This window comes from Acipenser ruthenus, chromosome 17 (genome assembly GCF_902713425.1).
Source record: "Acipenser ruthenus chromosome 17, fAciRut3.2 maternal haplotype, whole genome shotgun sequence".
NCBI classification, from domain to species: Eukaryota; Metazoa; Chordata; class Actinopteri; order Acipenseriformes; family Acipenseridae; genus Acipenser; species Acipenser ruthenus.
This window is the reverse complement of record NC_081205.1, coordinates 15,606,506-15,624,711: the sequence shown is the minus strand read 5'-3', so window position 1 is coordinate 15,624,711 and position 18,206 is coordinate 15,606,506. Positions and strand designations below refer to the sequence as shown.

Below are 18,206 nucleotides of genomic sequence, written 5' to 3'. Positions count from 1 at the left end.
GGCTTTTTGAAGTGATTTCTTTATTGACCCTTGTTTTTCGGACACAATCATTGTGTTCTTCTGAGAGTTCCCTTTTTGAGAGCAGGGTCTGGATGTCCATGGCAACAGTTCTCATTATTAGTGTCATCTCAGCCGTGCTTTATACACTGTTCCATTATTGAGTAACAACGCTTCAGGCAATGTCACCCTCATAGTGAAATGACCCACGAAGTGCAAGACAGTCGAAAAGCAAGGCTTGCAAAGAGACATTCCTTTAACCTTGTGTAGTCCAAGACGTTTTTCTTTCAAAACTGCACCTTTGAGAGCTGGATATAATGAATGGATGTGCATGAAGGAGAAAATGTATGAAACTATTGTGTTAGCTACTTCAGCAGAGCATGGAACAAAGGAGTATGAATGTATTGTGTATGTAACATCTTTAAAAAGCATTTAGAATGTTGCATAATGTAATCAGCCCCCCTTCCTAATGATTTCACTCCTTGTTGTGCTAAAATAAGGGTTTATTAATTCATGAATTTAGATATTCAATTATGCATTCATTTGAAGTGCCTTTTCAGCTCTGATGTAATTAAAGGTTAATGGGAGTATAGTACAAGCTACAGAGCACTTCTATGAAGTGGAAAATAATTTTCTGCATTGTGGCAACCAAAATACATCAATTTATTTGCTACTGGTTCAACAAAAGCTTGCTAACGTTAGCATATTTTTTGTGCCAAGTTAAACACTACCTCTCCCGTTGTGGTAAAAATTGCAACTTTACCCTATTGCTCTTTTAAAATCATTGTTTAACAATTCAACAAGTCCTCTAAATTATTGATATAACTTAAGAGAAAATACTCAGACGCAGTCATAAAATATAGATTTCAGAGGCAGTAGATGCCAGAGTTCGTCAGTTTCAGAAACTGTGTTGTCAAATACCAATCTCTGACAAGAAGTATATAACAAATTATTATACACTGGTAAGGACCCTTCAGCCAATCAGAGCATACGGTTTGCCTGCTAGATTCCATGAAAGACCACAAAGAAATCTCATAGCATATTGAATTTCTACCATGCTTTATTCTCAATATCGGTACATTTGACATCGCCAGCTTTAAAGAAACATACCTCACTTCATCACCCCTTCCATCTTTTCAATGAACAGCACAATAGACTAAATAAAGGTTGGTCTTGAATATAGAAATACTATAGAAAGACTTTTTATTAATTCTAAATGTGGCACTATTGAGTGTTTACATGTTTATTAATATATGTAATACAGTTATAGGCCTGTTAAGAACATAAGAACATAAGAACGTTTACAAACGAGAGGAGGCCATTCGGCCCATCTTGCTCGTTTGGTTGTTAGTAGCTTATTGATCCCAGAATCTCATCAAGCAGCTTCTTGAAGGATCCCAGGGTGTCAGCTTCAACAACATTACTAAGCAGTATGTAATACAGCTATAGGCCTGTTAACAACAAAGCAGTATAATACAGTTATAGGCCTGTGTCTGTCTGTGTTATATCAATCCTAAAAGTAGTCGACAAAGTTATCTTGTAAAAGTTTTCCATGGTAAAAACACAGCAGTGTAATAAAGCACAATGAAAACATTTGTAAACAGAGAGGTATGGCAAAGCATATAAAAATGGCAAAACATAGCAAATGGTGGTAAATGCACAGAATGACCATGGGAAAAGCATGAAAAAACTGCTAAATTACTGTGCAGATTTACTGAGGTAAACTTTTAGAAGGATACCCTAGTCACTATTTCAAGCGCAGCACAGAGACCAGGACCAGAGGACACAATTAGAAATGAAGTGGAGACAGACTTAGGACAGAGGGTAGGAGACATGCTGATGTAGCTGAATCATTGGGATCCTTTAAGATTTGATAAAGTTCTTGGATCAATCAGCTACTAGGAACTGGACAAGCACTGATGGGCCAAATGGTGCCATCCCGTTGGTAACTTTCATTGTGTTCTAATGATATGAACACTCAGTACACATTGCTGGCAGTCCATTGCAGTGCCATGGTACCGTATCAGTACCACACGGTGTGTTACCCAGTCAGGACCACTGTGTGGATTGCTGGTAACACTGCTGTGCTCATGCATCAGTACCACATGGTGTGTTACCTAGTCAGGACCACTGTGTGGATTGCTGGTAACACTGCTGTGTTCATGCATCAGTACCACACGGTGTGTTACCCAGTCAGGACCACTGTGTGGATTGCTGGTAACACTGCTGTGCTCATGCATCAGTACCACATGGTGTGTTACCCAGTCAGGACCACTGTGTGGATTGCTGGTAACACTGCTGTGTTCATGCATCAGTACCACACGGTGTGTTTACAATCAGGACCACTGTGTGGATTGCTGGTAACACTGCTATGCTTATGCTTCTGCTAGGGTAATCATACACTGGGGCTGGAATGGGATCCCAATGGTGTTTGACTAACGTTTCAATCACAGCTTTTACAATGTAGCGTGAGTGCTCAAAGGGGTCAAGCATTTCCCAAGAACCAAATAATTCTCTTCTTGGATAAACCGATTTGCTGTATGTTTTTCCAAGACATTAAGCTGCCGCAGCTGTCTCTCTGAAGCAGGTATGCACTTTCTCAGCCGTTGGCACATTCTTGAAAGGGTTTTTAAAAGAAGCAAAATTAAAAAGAGCAAGAAGATGAACTGCAAAGACATGCTTTTCATTAGTTCAAAATCTCTGCAGCCAAGAGAGCTGAATTCTTTCTGGAAATATCAGATATGTTTAAGAAATTACATTGTTCTCTTCGGAGAAGTGCAGTATGTTTGCTGTATCAGTCTGCTAGTAAAGGGTCTTCTTTGAAGTCTCAAAAGAAGCACCTTCAGAAGATATGAGAAGTTCTCTTGATATTGAGACATGTCCACCAGCTATGGCTGAACTTACATTATCCATAAATATCCATTAAATTCCCAATAGTGATAATATAAGAACATAAGAAAGTTTACAAACGAGAGGAGGCCATTCAGCCCATCTTGCTCATTTGGTTGTTAGTAGCTTATTGATCCCAGAATCTCATCAAGCAGCTTCTTGAAGGATTTCAGGGTGTCAGCTTCAACAACATTACTGGGGAGTTGGTTCCAGACCCTCACAATTCTCTGTGTAAAAAAGTGCCTCCTATTTTCTGTTCTGAATGCCCCTTTATCTAATCTCCATTTGTGACCCCTGGTCCTTGTTTCTTTTTTCAGGTCAAAAAAGTCACCTGGGTCGACATTGTCTATACCTTTTAGGATTTTGAATGCTTGAATCAGATCACCGCGTAGTCTTCTTGTTTCAAGACTGATTTAATTCTTTTAGCCTGTGTGCATACGACATGCCTTTTATACCCGGGATAATTCTGGTTGCTCTTCTTTGCACTCTTTCTAGAGCAGCAATATCCTTTTTGTAACGAGGTGAGCAGAACTGAACACAATATTCTAGGTGATTACCATAATACATTACATGACAGATTACCATGATACATTAAATGACAGATGTTTTAGACTTTCTATTTGAATTGAATTGAGATTTCTTACTGAAGTGTTAGTTGTAGAATTCATTATGTTTCTTTTAGTATTTCCAAGTCTATAACTAGGAACTTGCTGTGTTACGTGTTTGATGTGGGCAATAATAATAATAATAATAATAATAATAGACAGGGAAGCACCTGCCAGCCAAGCAAGCTCTGCCTCCTGTTTTTTTTATTTCTTCAATTCACTGACGCCCTCTGAAGCCATTTATATAACAGTATCTGATAACACAATCATAATTCCAAAATGAAACATTGGGTGTATTTATGTTAAATATACAAAAAGCCAGATTATAAATAGATCAGCTATTACTATTTAAACATGTGATACAGACATAATCAGAATTATTAAACAAATAATCGATAAGATTGTTTATTTTATTTTCGAATGGTGGTACCACAAACTAATATATGACGCTGCCTTTAACTTGCTGAGCACACTGATTCAGTTTTGTACTTCAGTTTTACTGTTTCCGACCAGTTTTCCCAGGATGTCTGGTAGTCTTGCTGCTGTATTCTGGAATAAAGCAAAGCTACATCTCCCAGCTTCAGTTTCAGTTTAGTTTTGAATTGCAGTTTGTGTTTTATGGGCTGGGATGGTTCACACCTGGCTCTTTAATTTGAACATTTGATTGGAAGAGGAGAGAGGGAAATCTGAAATGGAGGTTTTTCTTTTTCATTTTAATGAATGGTACTGAAGATGCGTTAAAAGGTGTACAGTGCTTATAAAAGCATAAGAAGAGGGAAGATGTGTGTCTGATTGATTGTCTGGAATATCAAGATGTATATGTTTATTTGATTTTCTCTTTGCAGGTTTTTTTATTGATTAATTGCATTTGTTGACTTAAGTATAATACAGTAACATTTAAGAAACCCTAACTACATACACTGTAGTTAAATCATTAAGCAAGCCAGTTTTCCAGACACCTTTTTCAATATACATTTTCAGATACCATATGAAAGAAATACTTTGAATAAAAAGAAAAATCAATTTACTTGCAACTTGTGAAAAGAATGCACTGATGAACAAATGTTGCAAGTTGTAGTCTTTTTTTCTTCATTCTAGGATATTGTGAAAATTGGGTTTACAGTACCTTGCAGCTGCCCTTTAGAAGTACCCTCTGCCATCTGTTATTTTTCACGTACCACAATCAGATAGACAGGATTAATCTATCAATTATTAAGATAAATCAATTACTCATTCTTCGATTAAAACCCCTAAAACATTTAAAAATCCATCCCACATGTGCAGTTGCACCCCAAATATGATCAATTTACTCTAAATGCAGAATGACTGATGAGCATTTGTTCTTCATTTTACTCCAAAACACATATATCTGCAATGGTGACTGCCAAGAATAATGACACAATGATCTATTTAGAGATACCTTAGTGGGCAAAACATCACCACTCCATCATCATACTGTACTACATCTGTAAAAATAAAACAGATATATGTTAAGGTAATATCTGCCTTCAGTGTTCTCTGTTGTAAATGAATGAATACATAAATACTGGTAAACGAAAATATCATGACAGTCACACACATGTACACGGAAGTGTCCTACATAAAGCAGGTGTGTCCAATTCCTGTTCCCATGTCTCTGAGAATATTATAGAGCCGGTTTGGAGTCCAGGGCTTTTATAGTGGACAGTGATTCCTGCAATGAATGCCAGCCTGTGGGTAAATCCATCTTCCTGACATGAAGACAAACTGTTTCTTCAGCACGTAAATCATGGCAACATCATTTTCTGTTTCAGTCATCATTCATTCCAAGATGACATTTTTCAAATTTTAAAGCACCCCCCTGGCATAAATAGAGCTCTCAGAATCTAAAAGTACAGCTGGTACACCAGAGTGTGACCATTAACCTGCTCTCACCTCCACCCACCTTTCTCAATACCCTATCAGGAGCTCTCAGAATCATGTCTAAAAGTACAGCTGGTACACCAGCATGTAATCATTAGCCTGCTCTCACCTCCACCCACCTTTCTCAATACCCTGTCACCAGTGGAAGTAGGAAATACTGTTGATAGACAGAACAACTCATGAGTACAAATTACTAAAAACTGTTCATGAGTTTTTCAGTAAAAGCTCTCTGATATGTGAGAGGAGTCCCATGTGAGCGGCTCTGACTCTGTTTCTGTTTGCTTTCAGGAGATGCTGGGGAAGGTCGAGGGGCAGTCGGACAGGGTGGGCACTTGGGAACCAGGCAGCGGAGACGCAAGTGGTGACTGTGATGATGAGGACGGCTGCCAGGGGTCCGGGGAGGGGGACCTGAAAGAGGACAACATCATCGCCAAGAATGGTGAGTACCTACCCTGCATTCTTTCAACAGGACCAGCAGCTATATTCAAGCTGTCAGGTCTGCAAGGTTCCTGAGACACCAAGTGCTGTAGAAATATGCTTTCTTTTTAAATAAAAAAAGCTCTGTGTTGAATCCGCTCTGAGTCTCAATCAATGCCATTCAGCAACAGGCTGCTGTTTGGAGGAGCAACCAACTTTTTCCTCCAGTCACTGTTAACAAGCACCTTCTTTATTGACAAATGTCAATAAACTGAGATTTGGTCGTGTGAGCACAATCCCTGCCACTCAGTGCACGAGGGTTAGCAGGCACGAAAGAGAGAACAAACAGTACAGATGCGAGAGCGAACGCCGTAGAGCTGTGAAGAATTTCAAAGGATGTAAATCGGGACTTTCTTCCTATGTATCGGGACACAGGACATTTGCTAGGAAATCATCACTGTCCCGACCATATAGGGACTGGTGGCATGTATGACTTTGTATTTACAGGTTTGTATTGTGTTGGTTACCATGACATTGAACTCTGACCTAATATGGCTGCCATATCAAGGTCATGTGACTTTTTCAAGTTTCTTCTGTTTCGAGACAGTTCACTTAAAGAAACACTCTGTTACAAGTGGTCTTTTCCATTGCACTTCATGTTTACAAACCCTTCACTCTGGTGCAGTGTGACATGCAACTGGGGATGCTTTGGGTTTGCTCACAAAAACTCCCATTTCTAGTTCATAAGGGACTCATCTTTAATCTTCACCAACTCTGGATTTTTGCTGTTTGGATAGGTTGCAAGGCAGACAGTCATTTGATACATTGCAACACTGGATAGTGCACTGTACTGTATGAAACAGAGGAGAATATAAGGTTAGAAACAGAAGGGTTAAAACTCGTAAAATGGCAGGTCATTGTTTGAATGGGAACTTCAGGCAGGCTGGGGGGTACAAAGGAAATGTTTGCATCATATTCCAGCCCTGTCTGTAATGATAGGCAGTGGGTTTAGCAGATGTATATTTCTAGTACACTTACTGAATGCTAACAAGCTTGATCATTTCAGTGAAATACAGGGCATCAGTGACTTCCAGACTACTGCACATTTCAGTATGCTCTGGCTACATGCAGACAGACAGGCAGGGGCACAAAGTGAGAGAAACAGGGAGCACACCTCAGTGCTGACCTGCATACTCCCTGCCTGCCATTCAGTCCTGAGTAGAATGAGGGTACTTTTTGACCTCTGCAGATTTGAACACATTCCTGACAGACGTTTGCATAATTTACTGGTTTCCTTTATTAGCTAGTTTATTAAAGTAAATGTAGCAAATAAAATGAATCTAATCGAATATGTCATACCATCACTTGGCAATTTCCTATATAAAAGATATGTAAAATATGAATTGGTTTTGAATGGCATTTTTTTCATAGCATTGCGCTCTTTTCCTTTGAAGGAACGCAGTCAGCACCCATGAACTGCTTGTGGGAGTGGAGCTCTTGTAGGAAAAACAGTTCAGAGCGTTTGATTTTTAGACAATGACTCTGCGTTCTTTATTTCAAGTTTCGTGCAGAGTAGTCAGTACATTTCCCTCATCAACAGCAAAACCCAATTCACCTTTTAATATGTGTGTGTTTCACATAGGAAAAAGTGAGGCGTGATGATGGCAATACATAGCAGGTTTACCAGAATTATTTTCTTAGCATCCCTGATGACTTTTGGTTTCCAGATGATAAATACCAAATGCAGTGAGACTGCCAGCACTATTCATAAAGCTTTACCACGCTTTTCAGGACAAAGAATGTTTTTTCACAGCCCGTTTTGAAGAAGTTTTGGATTCATGAAACTGGACTGTTGCTGGTTATGTACAAACGCTAGCCTTCAAGTGCACTGTAAGTGGAGATTTAAAGAAGCACTTGTGCTGGGCCTATTCTAATGACCTCAGCGATGCCCGCCTCCGTTTCAATGTGAAAACTGCCATTTGATTTTCTTTCTAAGATGCATTACTCAAACACACAACGTCAGAGACTTTTCAGAAAGCATTCTTCTTTTAACCCCTTCAGACCTGAATTATGTTCCAAGGTTGTGAAAAATGTAATAATGCCTTTTTCCCATCCTTAATGCAACCAGAAATGAGAGTGAATCAAAAAATGTTTTAATCAAAACCCTTTAATTGTTAATTTTTTTGTCCATTTGAATGGACATCGGGTCCAAACAGTTGTAAAATACCAATAGAATATCAGAGATATTTCCATTGTCGATTAGTTCAAGGAGTTCAAGGGCTGTATATTCTGCATATGGAATATTTTCAACTTATTATCAATTCATTCACTTGTTCTGATGTATTGTTTTTATAGTAGTAAGGTCATTCATCAGTACTGGAGAATTGAGTTCAATAACATGGTTTCCGACCCACTGTCCATTATAATTGACGGTAATATTTGAAAAAATCCTGTGTAAAAACTTGCATTCAAACATTTGATATTAAACTTTAATTAAGACGTTCCATCTTTCAATATTATATCAAATCTATGAAATCTTGGCACAAATATCTATAAATGTGAATAAAACTGTTGAAAATGTTCCTTACTTTGGCATGTGGGGTGAAGTCCTGCCATGCCTCTCTTCAATGTGGTGGATTTTTTTTCAGATGACAAGCAGAGCTATACTGCCATTTGATTGGTTGTTAAACGTCCAATCAAATGGACTTGAGGTTTCAAGTAGTGTTAACTGTTACAAAAAGCAAAAAAATACAAGCTGCCATGTGACGTCCATTGTAATGGACGCAGGGTCTGAATTAAAGAGCTGTCATATTTAGATTGAATAGACTCCGTTATGTGTTTTAATATTACATTTAATAGCTTCGGTTTCTTTAAATGTATCTGTTCCCCCAATGAACAATATGCCAGGGGCTACCATTCTCAATCAGATTGTATATATTAACAAACCAGATACTGATTGTATCTGCTCAAATGAAAACGTGCTGAAAGGCATTTATCCAAAATAAGAATAAATCAGCTAAGTGCACAGACAGAACAAGAAGCGAATCGTTGCATTAGCTGATGAGCGCTTTGAAGGGCAGCAGATGATGAATTACAAGCAGTTCTGACTGAGTCTGAGACGATTGAATATCAAGGTGTTAGGGGTCATTAGAGCCGTTCTCATGCTTTACAAATCTCACAAAATTTATGGTAATGACCTTTCATAGGTTACAACCACAGTAAACTATCATGCTGATGAGACAGTAAGCTCCACTTTGAAAAGTCTTTAGCATGTGCATTGGAAAAATACTGTCATGTAATACTGTAGCTTTGAACGTTCTGATAAAGACGAGGTCAGCTTGCTAGGCTTTGTGGATATGCACTGTCATCTCCTGAGCTGGAATTAGGGTGCTTTTCACACTATCCTATCGAGATATTAAAGTCCTGCTAGCCAAGGCTTTAAAACCATTTTGCTAAACTTGTAATAGCTTTCTAAATGTAATTAACCAAATAATTCCATAGATTTTAGCCATTTTGCACTTCCATTAGCTATAGCTATGGCCAAGTTTTGCATCACCTAGAATTTTAGGATTGCCTATGCTTAAGAAACACAATTTGGACCTGTGGCAAAGTGGTTAACAGTGTGCAGGAATGCAGCAGTGATCAATGAACAAACAGACAACGATAATCCAGGTGCAGTGATATTTTATTTGTAAATCCAATGGTCTGATGACACAAAACACAGTTAATAATGATGATAACAAGCAATACAGCGGCGTGTATTGCTTCGTTGTAATCCACGGGTTGGTCCCGAAATAATAACAGTCCCAATCTTTTTACACCCACACGTAACACAGTGCGTGCTCTAGTGCTCGTGGTGCAAATACAGCTTATCGTGAAACAAAGTGCAGTGTTGACCAGGTAAGTGCTGGCTTTTAGTGACAGCTCCAGATCGTGTTAGCCGTCTAATAATAACAAACAAGTATTTGTTAGAAACAACAAACAAAACAAACAAAACACTCACGATTACAACACACGTTCTCCTTCCGGTTCAACTTTTAACCATAACAAGGAGCAGATCACTTCACTACGCCCCCTTTTGTACCGTCAATCATGACCCCTTGGTTAACTAGTGCAGTCGTTTCCCTTCCGGGTCGTTGATTTAGTGTATCGTAGCTCCGCCCCCTTTCTAGATGACCGACTTCCTTCTAACCCTGGGAATGAATTGTCTGGCCATCCAGTCCAGTGTCTGCATATGAAGGGTTTCTATGGCAACTAAGCAAGTGTGTTTCCCGAATTGTATTCGCATCCCAGTGGTAAAACTGTTGATAGGACTGGAGGTGTGTTATTATCACTCCTCCAAACTTTACTTTTTGCTTCTGCTGTAATTCTCGAGCATCCTAATGGCGGCTTTTCTGTGGTGTTTCATCAGCTCTCATGAATAATGAATTGCCATTAAACCACCCTTTTTACCATGATAGTGGGACTTATCTTAATATCTCTTTGTGACAGGTGTGCGTGGTGCGATAACAATAATAAGTCCAAATACTGTTATACATAAAAAACGTCCGTATTTTAATTAAAGATATTCACAAACAGAACAAATCCAGTCGCCCCTATACCAGCAGTATTAGTAATCCGGGTACGTGCTGGCTCAGTGGTGCCACTCAGTCCTCTGCAATAAACAAACACAAACAATGACAACAACAAACATGTACACGCTCCGGCTGGGAATTACGTCTCAGCGCAAGGGACTGTACTCACGCAGCTGCGTCCCGTTTGTACCACCAAACTCCTCCCTGTGATCATTGAGCACAAGGGGCCGTACTCACGCAGCTGCGTCCCGTTTGTACCACCAAACTCCTCCCTGTGATCATTGAGCACAAGGGGCCGTACTCACGCAGCTATGGTTTCTCCAATCACTGTCTGCCCCATAGCTGACTGCAATGGAGTCCTTCAGTGTACGTGCAGCTACGCGCTCCCCCTAATATGGTCAACTTCCGTTTTCCGCCATCGTCGAGTCTGCCCATCTAGGAGGAAGCATACCACCAACCTTACACAGCGCCCTTTCTGGTTGGGAGGGAGATTTACAGATTGAATTCCTTCTGTCTCTGTCACACTCCTTTAAATAAATTGCTAATACCTCCAGTACAGTGGGTTGTAGGCACGTCGGGAAAATATAGCTTGTATTTAAAAAGACTTTGCTTCAACTAAAAATGGCTCAACAAGGAAGCACATTTAACATTCATGTTTCGAATGTAAGTTTGTTACATGAGTTACTTAAGTATTTTATTTTTTTTCAAGTTTTATTTCTGTTACTTTCAAGCGTCAGTAATGTGAAATGTATTATTACATGCTGTGTGTGTTTTTCTTTGACTAATCATTTGTTTAGTGAGATTAAAAATGCTAATTATTTTTTTTTCCTTACGAGTTCTGGCACAGAGAAAATGTAGATCAGATACTTTTTGAGTCGTACTGCCTGGATAATAAAACATGGAGTGGGTGAAAGCTGAACAGGGCACTGATGTGAACCATGTTGAAAACTATAGCATATGATTACTCTGTCTCTATAGTCTACATCTTAAAAAGAATGATCATTATATATACATTGTCAGATTATTTTAAACAGATTAAAATGCTTCTGGATCAAGACAAAACTGTCCGGATGTAGCACCAAAAAACCAAATATAATGATAATTATTTTAATATCTAGACTAATCGTGTGGTACTTTTCTGCTGCAGCTGAATTGCTTTTAGTTGAAGAGATTATTCATAGTTATAGAATTACTTTTTAAGTCAAGGAACAAAACACAGCCAATCAAGAAGAGACATCATTTGGAAGTCAATATTGCAGAAAATAAATGCTGTCGGTCCATGTTTTTTTCCTTGTTCTATGGTGGTGTGGAAGGGTGGTGGACAATTCACTGACACACAGGAGACAGAACTTTATTTGTAACGCCGCTCAGGTGCACTGATTTATTTTAGTCCACAAAGGGCTCTGTTGTCCGTGGCTGGAATACCGGCAACGGTAATCAGGTCCACAGGAATACCAACGCAGGTAAACAGTTCAATGCAGGCGCACTCACAGGTGCTCGAAATATTATTATTATTATTATTATTTATTTCTTAGCAGACATAATAATGAAAACAAAAGGCGAAATGAAAAGGGATAAAACACAGTAATAAAACTACAAAATAAATGTGCTGCTTACGCAGTGCCCCCACTGCGGCTAAGCCGGTCAGCTCGGGATCTCCGTCCTACGCTGTTATGCACTATACACTGGGGTGGCCAAGGTTCCCCTATCACTACACACGACCCCTTGGGTACGTAACAAGAGATTTGAATAAAAATTTTTATTTTTTTCTGGCTGTTTTCCTCAGCTGGGCTTGCCTGTTTTGGTCGCTCGCTCCAACCACTGGCCTTCTCAGCCAGCGTCTCTGTGTATTCCCAATCACGGCCACCTGAATGCATAACCTAGCGCAGTACTTATGGGCCAAGCAATCCCCCAAGGCCCGCCTCTCAGCCACTCAGCGAGAGGGAAAGCCAACCTTCCCCACCTCTCCGTGTCACTGCCATGACTGACAGGCGGATCTACGAGACTGCTGCCCCCTTCCTGTAGTACCACACATGCGCCAGATAGTCAGCACAGCTCTCCCCCACGTTACAGGTGGTATTAATTTAAGAAATGTATAATTTTAAAACAGTGGATTTTGTTCCAAGCCAATGATGTTGCATGTTTCAGCCATGTGAAGATTAGACAGGGAAAACCAATTATTATAAAACAGAAACCCAGCTGTAGCCTGGTAATGAGGGGTCTGGATAAAGAGGCGGCTTTATGGGATATTCTTAGTATGTTTGCATCATTTTCTGGTCACAGTGTTTGAGTAGAAATAAAGGGAAGAAAAGAAGAACGTGGAGGGCAGTGGGTTTGAGGAGCTCAGTGGTTAGAGTGCTGGGTTGCAGTGTGGAAGGTAGTGGGTTTGAGGAGCTCAGTGGCTAGATAAAGCGCTGGGCTGCAGTGTGGAAGGCAGTGGGTTTGAGGAGCTCAGTGGTTCGTGCTGGGCTGCAGTGTGGGATGCAGTGGGTTTGAGGAGCTCAGTTGTTATAGTGCTGGGCTGCAGTGTGGAAGGTAGTGTGTTGGAGCAGCTCAGTGGTTCATGAAAGTCCTGTATTTTGGAAATCAAATTTACAGTAATATGTGTCTGTCTGTCACAGGGCTTAGGGTGCTCCCAAGCTTGTAAGTAAAATGTATAATGTTTATTTCCCCTTCTATAATCCCACAAGCCTTGGTATTACTCATTCTTTAAGTGAAGAAAAATGCCTTTTTTTCCTATTTCAGGGGCATTCGCTCAATAACTCTTTTGAATTAAATAAAATCTGATTTGTGGCCTTGTGTTTCCATGGCAGGGGCACTGACCCCTCCCTCCCTTGCGACCTTGGAAACGTGAGGCAGTGCCACTGTTGCCATGGAGACAAGGAGGCATTGATGGCACCTTTGACAGTGCTGCAAACCTGCTCAGATGGCTAGTATGAGACCGCAAGGATCTTTGCCCCCAAAGCTATTCATTAGTTAAGAGATACATTTGAAGCATTGTGTGTCTGGCAGGTCCCAGCTATATCTTGTGACCTTTGGAAGTTGCTACCCGGTTTGACCTCCGATCGACGGTCATATACCTCATTATTACAGCTGAGCCACTTGCAGCCATGTTTGTGTTGACAAACATATCTTTGTATGACAGTGACAGAAAGGCACATGAATTGATTTGAAAGCAACCTGAGACACTGTGAAAACGTAGCTCTCATTTCCTGCAATCACCACTCATTAGTGACCAGAGGAACCAAACTGATCGAGGAGCAAAGAAAGAACAGGCAGCACAAACTCGATCTCTGCATCTCCACCCTGCTGCTCCAGTGTCTCTGGCTCTGACAAGGATAGCCATGTTCCTTGCTGTTGCAGTGCAGTGTTAATCCACGGTCAGTTTTAGTACAGTCTACTACAAGGTGCTGTAGTGGCCCTAACTGTCCCTATTTAGGGTTTGTAAGATTTGGCCTAGAGTTTATGATTACACGTTTTGAAGTTCCGGATGAAGTATAGGCTTCTGTTTGGGGTGTGCAGATACTCAGATTTGAGCAAATCCCTTTAAGAGTTTAAACATTAATAACAATCTGGCAGTGTGATTTAATATAGAGCTTTGATATTGCATGTGTTCTTACTGGTCTTACCTGTCTTTATCATTTTGATTTCACTTGTCATCATTCAAATGTATCTTTACAGTGATTTTTGTGATTGTAGTCCTGGACTATTTTCTGGAGATTTAACCTGTGATTAAACTTGACAAAGAAATACATATCCCAGTATGCACAGCGGTAGCTCTAAAGGTAGATCTAAGGAAAGGTTACATGACGAATCAGTTGTGTTTGCTAGTTTCATTGTAAGTTTCTGGCCTTGATACAGCATTATGGCAGTAAAAATGTTAGTGACTTGGATGAAAGGATAATGAAATCTCTCAGTGCAGAATTTAATTGCCATTGTTTGGCACTCAGTTGTAAAGATGAAGGAAAGCAGCTTTTACAATTGTGAAATGAACACATTTATTAATAGGCTTCTTTGGTTTCAGTTCACAGCTCCTCATTCTGCTTTTAGGCAATCTTTTTTTTTTTAATTGCCCGATTTCATCTGTAATAGCTATGAAAAAATATAATTATTAACCTGACAGACCCCTTCAATAATGCAGCTATTACGCATATAGGATACTTCCTTAGTGTTATTGATCATAATCCATTTTGTACAACAAGCATGTGTATTAAACTAAGTTTATAAAGGTTATAAAGTGGACCCCATTTTACACAGTTTTCCTCACTTGTATGCAATGATTAAACATGTATTATAAATACAAAATGTAACCCGATTATTTTAAAGCTGAAAAGTGTATCAATAGAAGTGCGGTTGGCTTCTTAGCCTCACCTTATTTGACTGTCTTTCAGTTTAAGAAGTAGTTACCGCACGAGAAGTGACATTTTTACAACTGATCGTGACCCTTACAAAATAAATAGAAACCACCAGAATGAAAATAGGGGAGCAATTTGAGAATAACACCAAATCAATGAACGAGGAACAGGAACCGGCAAATAGTACAGCTTTAAAAGCACACTCAACACAATCACAGTGTACAGCTCTGAAAGCAGAAGCACACGTAACACAATCGTCTGCTAAGAAACAGAGCAGCTTAAGAAATACTGAAATTGAAGAAGGAATCTATGAAAAAGACCTAGGAGTTTATGTTGACTCAGAAATGTCTTCATCTAGACAATGTGGGGAAGCTATAAAAAAAAAGGCCAACAAGATGCTCGGATATATTGTGAAAAGTGTTGAATTTAAATTAAGGGAAGTAATGTTAAAACTTTACAATGCATTCAAGACTCTTGTACTAGCCTACAGATGCCTTGACCAGACTGCACCCAGCTACCTCCAGACCCTCATCTCCCCCTACACCCCCACTCGACCTCTCCGCTCCGCCTGCACTAGAAGACTGGCTCTACCTCCGCTACGCTCCCCTGCCTCCAGAGCCCGCTCCTTCTCCACCCTTGCTCCGCAGTGGTGGAATGACCTTCCTACAGATGTCAGGACTGCCCAGTCCCTGACCACATTCCGGCGCCTCCTTAAGACTCACCTCTTCAAACAGCACCTGTAGAACTCCTCTGTTTGTATCCTGGTACACTATCATCCTTCATTTAAATGTGCTTTATTTTGCTCTTATCTGCCCCCTATTTTACTGCATTTAATCCTGTACTTCAGAATACTGTAATCTGCCAAGTGTTTAACCTGTAGTATTATGTATTTAATCATATCCTGATGTAACTATCACTATTATCTGCTGTATTATTGAATTGTGGTTTGTCACACTTGTACTTTGCTTGAACAAAAGTTATTGTATTTCTTGCTCTTATTGTATTACTTGTATTGTAACACTTGAAATGTATTTGCTTACGATTGTAAGTCGCCCTGGATAAGGGCGTCTGCTAAGAAATAAATAATAATAATAATAATAGTAAGACCTCATCTAGAATATTGTGTTCAGTTCTGGTCACCTCGTTATAAAAAGGATATTGCTGCTCTAGAAAGAGTGCAAAGAAGAGCGACCAGAATTATCCCGGGTTTAAAAGGCATGTCGTATGCAGACAGGCTAAAAGAATTGAATCTATTCAGTCTTGAACAAAGAAGACTACGCGGCGATCTGATTCAAGCATTCAAAATTCTAAAAGGTATTGACAATGTCGACCCAGGGGACTTTTTCGACCTGAAAAAAGAAACAAGGACCAGGGGTCACAAATGGAGATGAGATGAAGGGGCATTCAGAACAGAAAATAGGAGGCACTTTATTACACAGAGAATTGTGAGGGTCTGGAACCATCTCCCCAGTAATGTTGTTGAAGCTGACACCCTGGGATCCTTCAAGAAGCTGCTTGATGAGATTCTGGGATCAATAAGCTACTAACAACCAAACTGCCCCTGGGGATCTCTGGCACTGCTCTGGCCTGGTTCTCCTCCTACCTCTCCAACCGCACTTACCAGGTAACCTGGCATGGAGCAACCTCCACACCTCACCCTCTCTTAACTGGAGTCCCCCAAGGGTCAGTCTTGGGTCCTCTCCTGTTCTCTCTCTACACCCGCTCCCTGGGCCCCCTCATCGCATCCAATGGTTTCTCATACCATTTCTATGCTGATGATGCTCAGATTTTCCTCTCCTTCCCCACCTCTGACTCCACCATCTCCTCCTGTATCTCTACCTGTCTGTCTGCTATTTCCTCCTGGATGCACTCGCATCACCTCAAACTCAACCTCTCTAAATCTGACCTCCTTTTCTTTCCCTCCTCCTCCCCCTCCTCTGATCTCTCTATCTCTGTTCCTCTGGAATCTACCACACTCTCTCCCTCTTCCTCCGCTAAGAACCTCGGAGTCACCCTGGACCCCTGCCTCTCTTATTCCCAGCACATCTCCACTCTGGCACGCACTTGCCGATTCTTCCTGAGCAACATCCGAAGAATCCGACCCTTCCTCGCCAACTACGCTACCCAGCTCCTGGTCCAGGCCCTGGTACTCTCCCGCCTAGACAAATGCAACTCCCTCCTGGCTGGCCTCCCTGCGTCTGCCACCCGTCCGCTCCAGCTCATCCAGAACTCTGCTGCCTGCCTGGTGTTCTCTCTGCCTCGCTTCGCCCACGCTACTCCACTACTCCGCTCGCTCCACTGGCTCCCGATCACCGCTCGCATCCAGTTCAAGACTTTTGTACTAGCCTACAGATGCCTTGACCAGACTGCACCCAGCTACCTCCAGACCCTCACCTCTCCCTACACCCCCACTCGACCTCTCCGCTCCGCCTGCACTAGAAGACTAGCTCTACCTCCGCTACGCTCCCCTGCCTCCAGAGCCCGCTCCTTCTCCACCCTTGCTCCGCAGTGGTGGAATGACCTTCCTACAGATGTCAGGACTGCCCAGTCCCTGACCACATTCCGGCGCCTCCTTAAGACTCACCTCTTCAAACAGCACCTGTAGAACTCCTCTGTTTGTATCATGGTACACTATCACCCTTCATGTAAATGTGCTTTATTTTGCTCTTATCTGCCCCCTATTTTACTGCATTTAATCCTGTACTTCAGAATACTGTAATCTGCCAAGTGTTTAACCTGTAGTATTTTGTATTTAATCATATCCTGATGTAACTATCACTATTATCTGCTGTATTATTGAATTGTGGTTTGTCACACTTGAACAAAAGTTATTGTATTTCTTGCTCTTATTGTATTACTTGTATTGTAACACTTGAAATGTATTTGCTTACGATTGTAAGTCACCCTGGATAAGGGCGTCTGCTAATAAATAAATAATAATAATAATAATAATAATAATAATAATAACGCGCAAGATGGGCCGAATGGCCTCCTCTCGTTTGTAAACTTTCTTATGTCTTATGTCTTTATACACAAGTCGGACCTGGTGGAACAAATCCATCACTTCATACAGGACATGCTGCCTCCTCAACCATCACAGCTCAACTGAGCTTCAAGAGACGCTATTCCCACAACTCCGCCCCCCAGGAAACAAAGAACCAATGAAATGAAAGTAGAAGCATTGTATAAATGTAATATGCCATGGCTCAGCTGAAAATATCAGATTATTTTTACTCGTGAAGGTGAAGAGGCCAAGGCTAATCCAAAGTAAACTGGATATTTTCAGTTGGGCCATGGCATATCCTTTATATATAACACAACTCTCAGAAGCCCTAATTATATACCATGCTTTATCATAACAAGAGCCAGAACTATTCTGTTACAGGGAATTCCCTTTCCTTTGCAAACCCTGAAAAACTGCAATAAAAAGGCAAACCATATGGGCCTTAACAACACTGAAAACACAA

At 40.7% G+C, this 18,206-nt stretch overlaps 1 protein-coding gene across 2 annotated transcripts in view; it reads left to right on the top strand.

Annotated features, from left to right (window-relative positions):
* The window catches only part of gpc5b (glypican 5b), a 395,161-nt gene that overhangs the window by 288,294 nt on the left and 88,661 nt on the right, over positions 1–18,206 (top strand). For both annotated transcript variants that reach the window (XM_058990024.1, XM_034039535.3), the window contains one exon: positions 5,682–5,832. In XM_058990024.1, the coding sequence (XP_058846007.1) occupies positions 5,682–5,832 (151 nt within the window). The remainder of the gene's footprint in view (positions 1–5,681; positions 5,833–18,206) is intronic.